General features: G+C 36.9%; 1 protein-coding gene across 1 annotated transcript; it reads right to left on the bottom strand.

Annotated features, from left to right (window-relative positions):
* Positions 1–397: 397 nt before the first annotated feature.
* Positions 398–4,049, bottom strand: LOC120121348 (dynein assembly factor with WDR repeat domains 1-like). Its single transcript, XM_039140731.1, has 8 exons — positions 3,855–4,049; positions 3,178–3,717; positions 2,369–2,459; positions 1,992–2,149; positions 1,857–1,908; positions 1,660–1,742; positions 1,439–1,532; positions 398–1,357 (listed from the first exon to the last, which is right to left on the bottom strand). The coding sequence occupies exons 1-8, from the start codon at positions 4,047–4,049 to the stop codon at positions 768–770; spliced, it is 1,803 nt and encodes a 600-aa protein (XP_038996662.1). The 3' UTR covers positions 398–767.
* Between the last annotated feature and the right edge of the window lie 6,214 nt (positions 4,050–10,263).

The raw sequence follows: 10,263 nt of genomic DNA, 5'->3' as shown, positions 1-10,263 counted from the left end.
GTAATTCTGCATTTGTACTATATTAATATCTTTTTATGTCATAATTTTGTTTATTGTTTAAATAATTTATGGCATATAGATCTAAATATTTTACTAAATTATATTTTAGCGAATTTTATTCTAATTTAATTCATACATGTTATGAACGTATACCTAAGATCGAGTTCAAGAAACATGGCTTTGAGTATTCATTTCAATATCTAAACGAATCTTTTCGAGAAATCGAACGTAAACCTTTCGAACAAAATCAAATATAAACGAACAATTCACATATAACTTAAAATTAACTAACTTTTGCTTCAACTATCTCCTATATCAGTTATTTTGGACAACTATCTGCCTCACCTTCATTGGGCTTAGGAAATAGCAATAGAAGCAAAACTCTCAAACATCAGTGTTCAAGAACATAAGAATTGATTGGTGAAGAATAACATGTCGTAAAAGAATTCCATTTTCAATTCAATAGGCTTTCCACCTCTAATCTTAACCTTTACAATTTCCGACACCGGAAATATGTCGTAATCTAATTCAGGGTGTAATTTTGTTATGCTTTTTCTTTCGAACGATTCTATATTTTCCTTGATGCTCAAATGCAGTGGCTTTCCATTCCCCCTGCATTCATGAGCATAAGGCACAAACAAAGAAATGACACTGGCTAATATTACAAATCTCAACCAATATCTCTCTGTACACAAAGGTGGAGAGAAATGGATGGTATTGACACATTATCAACTCATTTCCCACCACCCATGAGGTTCCTTACCCAATTAAATTCGAAATGGCAACCCAAAATTTTGGAAAGTTCTAATTTCACCTCGTAACCCAGCGGTTACAATCACCATACCCCAGGCTGACATGTTTGGGTTAACCCCAGAGAAGTCCACACTCGTATTGGGGCTGCTCCGGGTCCGAGTTGTCGTAAGTAGTTTTTCCTCAGGCCATGTAGCTGAGATTCTGTCAAAGAAGTAGCTATTGGTGGCACTAGAAATGGTTCCATGGAGAGAGCTGTTGGTGCAGCCGGATGCTGATAATGAACCCTCGTTTCCACTGTGCTCCTCAACGGGTGTAGGAGGATGATTAGCCGTCGAAATTTCATCGACAAAACAATTTTGATCATTCAATTGTGCATCTCTTTGTCCCCAGATGTCAGCCATGCCTGGCCAAGGGATGGCAACAGATACATCTTTACAGTGAAAGTGTTCATAAGAGCGTGTCTCAGTGACTCCTTTACTTCTGCTAGGCCTAGATTCTACTTCGTGTTTCCACACATACACATTAGAGTCCTCACTAGCGCAGACAATATATTTTCCATTTGCCGTAACAGAAGCTGAGATTTGGCTGTTTGAGTTCCGAAATCCTGTCATGTACAGTCAACATCATCAGTGGCATCAGCATAATTCCAGTGTCACGCGAATATTTATATCATAGGATAAATTACCTTTAAACTTGTGAATTAGATCAGAACCATCAACAACCCGAATTCGCGAATCTGCAGATGTAACAAGTACTTCTGACAAACTTCCTGGTGCAAACTGTTTGAGAAAGTAACCAGCAGGGGGAAGCATACAGGGAACAAAAAAGAAACAAAAAGGTTACAAGTAAGAAATATGCCTTCAATATTTAGACACAGAAATTGAAGCAGCAGGGGCACGGGATTACCTGGAAACCAGTAATTTTCCTTTGATCAGATCTCTTCTTTTTATTCAGCAAATTGATTTGACTTTTCTGTTGCAACTTGTTATCTGGAAAAAGATGCATAAATGAAAAACATTTAAGAAACTCCTACAGCGTCATCCATAAAATAAAGAACGAGTATGCAGTCGTGAGAGAGAGGGAGAGAATTCATAAACTTATACCAGAAGCATTGTATAAACGGCAGCTTCCTTTGTATGAGCCAACTAGTGCACCCTTCAAAACAATTACAAGTTTCATGAACTTTACTTACTCATCGTATATTATATAGAACGAAATTGTGAATGACCATTCCCAACCTGGCCATCCGGCATATAACAAGCAGCGGTGACCATTTCATGCAGATCATTCCAATCGACAACTTTACAATCAGGAATGCTCCATATGCGAACTTTAGCATCTAAGGATCCACTAATGAAGTATCTATCATCAACTGGATTAAACTGGATGCAAGTTACTGTGGCCAGGCAAATCCACAAAAATAAAGCATGATTAATAATACAAAAATATATTTCAAGAGACAAGAAAAAGTTAATTAGAACAAAAGTAAATCTCAAATCATTCACTGCTCCTATGTATTCTAACTATTTATCCAAAAAAAAAAGACTACAATTCAGTGATGTTTTTAACAAGGACATTATGAGGTTAAACTCCGAAGTTACGATAATTTACTTACCATAATCACTGTGTGAAAATATTCTTAAACAAGTCTTGCTAGTCAAGTCCCAAAGCCTGACTGTTTTGTCCATTGAAGATGAGAGCAATTGCTGAAAAGAAAAAAAAATAGAAAAATCTTACCAGAATATCCTGCATAAATAATTCTACAAGAAGCTAGGCAGTGATGCAGGGGAAAACCCAAAAAAAAGGTCAAACAACAACCTCTCGAAAAGCTTGCTACAAATATAAAAGGAATATATAGAGCCAGATCATGACTGATCATGTGCATGACTCCTGAAAACATGCCATTAACATTCAGGAAGGTTTATAAAAATGTGTTGGTAGAACCAAAAACATTTGTAATCATTTAACTCATATTTATTATTAGCGATATGCGAACTCAAAAGTTTCTTCAGTCCCTTAAAAAATTTAGTTCTAGTAAAAATCGATATAATGCTATACAACTCTGGGTTTAAATTTGCACCAGAAGATCCGAAAATCCATCTCGCAGAGCCAGAGATCAGAGAAGAAACAAAAAAATGCATTCTTTTTGTCTACCATGTGCCAGCATGAAAATATACCATAAATGCTCCGTATAAGAAAAAAAAACACATCTATTTAACAGATAAACTAAATCCAAGTAAATAGACAACTACAATAACCCAGGAGATATGGTTTTATAAGGCTTGTAAAGGCTAAAAATAGAAACATTAAATAAGGTTCTTCCCCATAATATTAAGACTGAAAACCTGAAAATCAAACAAATCAAACTATAGTGATCCATATACTTCTCCAAACACCTGATAGGATTAAAAATTGATGACTAACCTGAGACTTGGACCATGAGAGGTCGAGCACATCATCCAAATGTCCTTGAAAAGAACAAATAGGCTTGTCTGTAAATGCAAATACAATCTCTGGCATCACAATGTGGTCCAGGCTCATAGATTTCCGGCTTATCGATGACCTTCCTCTTCTCTTCTTCTCATGAAGGAGATCAGAACTCGGCAATGACAGAGTCGATTCCGGAGATCCATTAGCCACAAGAAAAAAGCTCAAATTCCCATCTTCTGGCTTTTCCATCAACAACTCGCCTTTCCTCTCTGATTCAATTACCTTCCATACATGAATTACACGATCCTCACCAGCACTAGCAAGGAATTTTCCATCAGAACTGAATTTAATGCTCCAAATAGACCCTGTATGCGCTTGTATCTCTTGACTCTCGTAAAGAGCTGTGAGCTCTTTACATGGTTTCCCATACTGCTTGACCCTCACTCTCTCCGGCCCATGAAACAAAACATCCTGGCGGAACTTGATCTCCTCCCACCCTTCTCCGACGAGGTATACCTCTCGTCGCTGCTTCGCCTATCCTTATTACTCTTCACGCTATTTGCAACGCTCTTTATACTCTTAAACCATGCTCCTTTCTTCTTCAACTTTGAAACACCGACACCCCCACCACTGAAAATTTAATCGGCATTATCTTTATTACCCTCTTCCACATTCTGCCTTCTCATTAACTCTTGAACGATCGGAGAATGCCCAACACAAACATCGAACTCCTCCATTGTCAACTGTCTCCCCGTCCCGACTTCCTTCAGTTTGTTCCACGTCCCATCTTCTCTAATCTCATTAACCACAAACTCTTCTCCATTATCAAGGTTTTTTATAGTACACACTTGTTCACAGCAATCCATTTCATCGTCCACCACAATAGGCTCCCCGTCACCAAATGATTTAAAGCCAAATTCCACATTCAAACTCTTGCTAATAAGCCCTGTGGGTGGCTTAGATCCATTACTTTCGCAGCGTCTCAAGTTAGCACCCGCGGCATTACTTTGATCGCATTCACTATTGTTGTTGTTATTATTTTAAGTAGTACCTAAACCAACAGAAAGAGTCGAAGAAGATGAATTGGAACGAAGAGATAAAGTAGGATAAGAAACGGCAGCATCATTACAATCACCATCAGATTTCGATCGTACAATTGCAGCAGAACATGTCTCTTTTTCTCCTCCACGATCTTGCTCTTCCAACTCTTTGTTTACCAGCCGATTCGATGAAACTGACCTTCTTCCGTGCTCTCCTTCAGCAGTACCACCACCACCCACTTCCCGTCCCACGCCGACGTCCGTTTCTGAGCCGGGTCTTATCCTGGAAAGACCCGGGTGGCGGCTGAGCCCCATTTCACGGAGCAAGCGTGTTCTTCTTTCTGAAACGGATGCGGGTTCAGAGATCCATATGTCGAATTGAGAAACAACCTTGGGAAAATTAGGGACGGGGAAAGGGTGGTGGCCATTGTTAGAACCCGTAATTGGGTCAGAATCCGAGTCAGAAGAAGGAGAAGTTGAGTTGTGAGAATGCTGCCATGCCAGAGAAACCTTTAAGAACTTATGCACTTTCTTTATTCAATCAGCAAAGATGATTACTAAAGTTAATCACCACAAGTCTCACGTTCTTCCGGTTTATATAACAGTTTTACAAAGCTTTAAAAACCGCTTAATAATATTATGTTATAACCAATTAGCTTTTAGACTTATTAATTCTAGAACCATCTCAACTATATCATGCATGGAAGCACCTCTGGGACTGCTGCATACATATGAGTGCAGTAACTCTCAACATTCTTCCTGTTTTCTCAACCTTCTTAATGAAAAAAAAAATGAACACTTGAATCGAAAGTGCGACGCCTCATTCCGTTCGACTTGAATCGGAAGTGCTGATGCCTCCTTCCGTTCGACTTGACTCGGAAGGACCGATGCCTCCTTCCGTTCGACTTGACTCGGAGGTGCCGATGCTTCCTTCCGTTCTACTTAAATCGGAAGTGTCGATGCTTCCTTCCGTTCGACTTGAATCGGAAGTGCCGATGCCTCCTTCCATTCGACTTGAATCAGAAACGGTAATGCCGATGCCTCCTTCCATTCGACTTGAATCGGAAGTGCCGATGCTTCCTTCCGTTCTTGTATTTCTCGACCTTCGATCTCTTGGCCATGATATGGACCAAAGTTATTGACATTGTTTTCATCTGGTGTCAGATGATTAATAGCCCCTGAATCAGGGTACCATGCTGCATTTACATTTCCTGATAAAACAGGTGACCCATGCATAGTAGCAATTGCAGAATTTACCAAAGTTGGAACAGAATTTTGTAGGCAGCCATTGCCAATATTTTGAACTTCAGTATGCTCATAATAGCAATGATTAATCGAGGCAAGGTTGTTACTCTTAAGACTAAAAAACACAATTGAAATCACATCGAACCTGTAGTAGCATCGATTGACTAAGTGACCGATCTTTCTGCATAGTTGACATTGATGACGAGAGCAACCACCATGGCCACGACCTCCTCTTCCTCTATACGGTGGTGTCGATGTGCGAGATTGTTGATAAGACGAATTATTGTTTTGGTTAGAGCCTTGATGATAAGAACCTTGTTGAACCCCTTGATTCTGAACAACTGATGGTGAAGAAAAAGAACTCTGACCTTGAACAATAGCAGTATTACCTTCCACCAATTGAGTTGAGGGGCCTAATGAATTAAAACTTTGACGTTGACAAAGAATTGAACCTGGACTTTGTATCTGACCTTGCGCCAAGTTAACTGAAAATATATTTTGACTTAGTTGATCTTGCTGGCGAGCTTCTGTGTCGAGCAACACACTGCACACCCCATCTAGTTTATACGGTTGTTGACTAGATGTTATGACCGCCACAACCGATTCATATTCTAGAGGCAAATCAGATAATATTGTTGATATGTGCACCGTTTTAGATAAAGGATGGCCACATATTGCCAAATTATCGTAAATCGCTTGAATCTGGTCAAGATATTCGCGCATGGTGTGATCTCGCTTTCTTAGGCTTTTCAGCGAACAATATAAGTGCGTAATCCTGGTGGTGGAAGAAATAGAATACATTTGCTCTAACTTTTGCCAAATATCAAAGGAAGACTTACACCGAACCAAACCTGGTAAAATGGAGGGACTAATTGATGCGAGCAACCAAGATGCCAACGCACTACTAATTGATGCGAGCAACCAAGATGCCAACGCACAATCTTGCTGCTTGTAGGCGACATATTCTTCATTAAGAATCTTGTTTCCACTGGGTTTTCTTTCTTGAACTAATAATGATAACCAAACTGACCAAGAATCGTTAGAAAAGGAAACCGTGATGAGCAAACAAGATAGCGGCAGAAATATGCAACGTAGTACCGTCGGCGACTGAATCTTCTTCATTGCTGGTGGAGAGTCAGGACTAGGCGCGAGATGCGGAGACAAGTCCGGTCCGAGTGAAGGCTAGGGCGAATCAGTGGCGAAGGCGAGTTGAAGAAGTAGGAGTAAAGCAATGGTAAGTACACAGAGTTTAATCATTTCAGTAGATCTCTGAAAAATACTTGAAGAAGAAGAATGCAGTTGAAAAGATAAAACAAGGGGAAAACAAATCTGTTTTCTGCAGAATATGTACACAATAATAGAAGGAAGAAAGCGCAACAACGGAAGATAAAACGATGCCAAGATCTTTTAGCGATACCACGTGAGAATGCTGTCATGTTGAATATATTAGAGAAACCTTTAAGAATTTATACACTTTCTTTATTCAATCAGCAAAGATGATTACTAAAGCTAATCACAAGCCTCACGTTCTTCTAGTTTATATAACAGTTTTACAAAGTTTTAAAAACCGTTTAACAATATTTTGTTATAACCAATTAGCTTCTAGACTTATTAATTCTAGAACCATCTCAACTATATCATGCATGAGCATGCATGGAAACACCTCTGGGACTGTTGCATACATATGAGTGCAGTAACTCTCAACAAGTTCGAACAAGAATTATAAGAAGTAATGTGGTCAAGGGAATCGTAAAAACACTCTTCTTCGTTTACTTCAACTACTTCTCACCCTTTTCGTTGTCCCGACTCTTCTTGAGTCAAATCGCCGTCGTCTAACTTTCTGTTGTTGCTACCAAATGGGTTCTAGCTCATGCTTTCTTTACGAGCATTCCTATTTCAATTCCGAAACATACAATCATAAAAAACAAAGCAAAATAAGAAGAAAAATCATGAGTTCCCGCTGGATCAATGTAAATGAAAGGGATAACAGTGTTTGGAGGGAAAGAAAGAGAGAGAAAACTCTAATCCAAAGCCAAACGGAAGGAGGGAAAAAGAGAAAGGGAGTGAAATTGGTTTGATGGAAAAGAGGGGAACTTCTTAGGTGCGGACCTTAAAAAACGGTTAAAAAATAATATGATCGGTTAAAATTTAAATCAGTTATGTTATATCATTTAATTGGAAATATTATCAAGTACAATAATATATTAAGCAACGTTTATATAATGTAATAGGTAACGTTTATATTGACATATTTTCTAACTAAACATGTATATTTAAACCGGTAATATTAAAAATTTACTTATTACATTATAATTATCGGTTTTGATGTTTTTGGGATTGATACAATTTTAAATGTATCGATACTTTATGCGTGCACCTTATTTTGCTTTCATTTTGGGAAAAAAATATCGACATATGTTTAAAGAGTGTCGATACATAAGGTAAACCTATTTACTAATTAACCAGTATATTTTTACCGGTTACATTGTAAATTTACCTGTTTCTGGGTTTTTGTTCTTTGAGAAACTGATAAAATGGTGGGTTTCTCAATGTTATTATTTTGTTACTGCAAAGTTTTTGTTCTTTTTTACTGGATTTTGCTTAAAATATCTAACTTTTTGTATTAAAAAATGAAAATTCAGAAATAAAAATGACCACACAATCACACTTTTTTACTACTGATTTTGTCATATTTTTACCTGTTATATTGTTATGGATCGATACATTTTTATAAAGTATAGACACTTTATTGGCGCTATAACTTCTTTTCTTTTAAATTTCAAAAGTGTCGGTACTTATAATAAAGTATCGACACTTTCAACATATCCGGTAGCTCTTTATCGGTTTTGTCATTTCGAAACTGGTTTTGTCATATTTTTATCTGTTATATTATTATGGATCGATACATTTTTATAAAGTATCGACACTTTATTAACGCTATAACTTCTTTTCTTTTAAATTTCAAAAGTGTAGATACTTATAATAAAGTATCGATACTATCAACATATCTAATAGCGCTTTACCTGTTTTGTCATTTATAGACCGGTTTTGTCATTTTTTACATGTTATATTGTTATGGATCGATACATTTTTATAAAGTATCGACACTTTATTGGCGCTATAACTTCTTTTCTTTTAAATTCCAAAAGTGTCGATATTTATAATAAAATATCGACACTTTCAACATATTCGGTAGTTCTTTACCGGTTTTGTCATTTCGAAACCGGTTTTGTCATATTTTTACTTGTTATATTGTTATGGATCGATACATTTTTATAAAGTATCGACACTTTATTAGCGCTATAACTTCTTTACTTTTAAATTTCAAAAGTGTCGACACTATCAACATATCTGGTAGCGCTTTATCTGTTTTGTCATTTATAGACCGGTTTTGTCATTTTTTTACCTGTTATATTTTTATAGATCGAAACATTTTTATAAAGTATCGACACTTTATTGGCGCTATAACTTCTTTTTTTTTTAATTCCAAAAGTGTCGATACTTATAATAAAGTATCGACACTTTCAACATATCCGGTAGCTCTTTACCGATTTTGTCATTTCGAGACCGATTTTGTCATATTTTTACCTGTTATATTGTTATGGATCGATACATTTTTATAAAGTATCGACACTTTATTAGCGCTATAACTTCTTCTCTTTTAAATTCTAAAAGTGTCGATATTTATAATAAAATATCGACACTATCAACATATCTGGTAGCGCTTTACCTGTTTTGTCATTTATAGATCGGTTTTGTCATTTTTTTTACCTGTTATATTATTATGGATCGATACATTTTTATAAATTATCGACACTTTCAATATATCCGGTAGCACTTTACCTGTTTTGTCATTTATAGATCGGTTTTGTCATTTTTTTTACCTGTTATATTGTTATGGATCGATATATTTTTATAAAATATCGACACTTTCAATATATCCGGTAGCGCTTTACCTGTTTTGTCATTTATAGACCGGTTTTGTCAATTTTTACCTGTTATATTGTTATGGATCAATATGTTTTTATAAAGTATCGACACTTTCAATATATCCGGTAGCGTTTTACCTGTTTTGTCATTTATAGACCGGTTTTGTTATTTTTTTACATGTTATATTATTATGAATCTGTAGACACCCGTTTTTGTCCGGGTCTTTTATATTTATTTTTTTATTTTATTTTATTATTATTAATTATTATTATTATTAATTTTACATATTACATTTTTTTTGCAGGCTTAGAAGCCCAATTCAGATTACAAAGGCCCAATCCCGGAGCCCAACAACCCGAAGCCCAATTGGCCCAATCCCGGAGCCCAACAACCCGAAGCCCAATTGGCCCAATCCCGGAGCCCAACAACCCATCAGATTAGGGTTTCAAACCCTAAATCAGATTAAGGTTTCAAACCCTAAAACAAATTAGGGTTTCAAACCCTAATCCCCTACTCAGCCGCCACAGCCGTTTGGCCTTCAATTTCCCAGCCGTTCAAGCTGGCTGCTTCCCTCACCGCCGCTGTCATCGGAGCTATGAGGAATCCATCCATCAAACAGTGACCGATTCCTGTAAAAACAGTAACCAAATCAAAGAACAGTGGCCTAAACTTACCCCAAATCTAAAAACCCATTAAAATAACACCCGAAAATCCCGAAAAATCTGGATTTTATTCACCCAAATCAGAGAAATCAAATCCTATCTACCTAGATATCATCATCATCTCAAGGGAAATCCAGAGGCAAGCAAAGATAAAAGAACAAAAAAAAAAGAAACGAAAGGAGGGGAGAGAAATTCGAAACAGA

Source organism: Hibiscus syriacus, unplaced genomic scaffold (genome assembly GCF_006381635.1).
Source record: "Hibiscus syriacus cultivar Baekdansim isolate YM2019G1 unplaced genomic scaffold, ASM638163v2 tig00110371_pilon, whole genome shotgun sequence".
In the NCBI taxonomy this organism is placed as follows: Eukaryota; Viridiplantae; Streptophyta; class Magnoliopsida; order Malvales; family Malvaceae; genus Hibiscus; species Hibiscus syriacus.
The sequence above is the reverse complement of the archived record's forward strand: the minus strand, read 5'-3'. Positions and strand labels throughout refer to the sequence as shown.

Coding starts and splice junctions, on each gene's coding strand:
- LOC120121348 (XM_039140731.1), bottom strand. CDS start 4,049: ATGGATTGCTGTGAACAAGTGTGTACTATAAAAAACCTTGATAATGGA. Junction 3,718..3,854: donor AGTTAATGAGAAGGCAGAAT/GTGGAAGAGGGT, acceptor TAATAAGGATAG/GCGAAGCAGCGACGAGAGGT. Junction 1,743..1,856: donor CCGTTTATACAATGCTTCTG/GTATAAGTTTAT, acceptor ATCTTTTTCCAG/ATAACAAGTTGCAACAGAAA.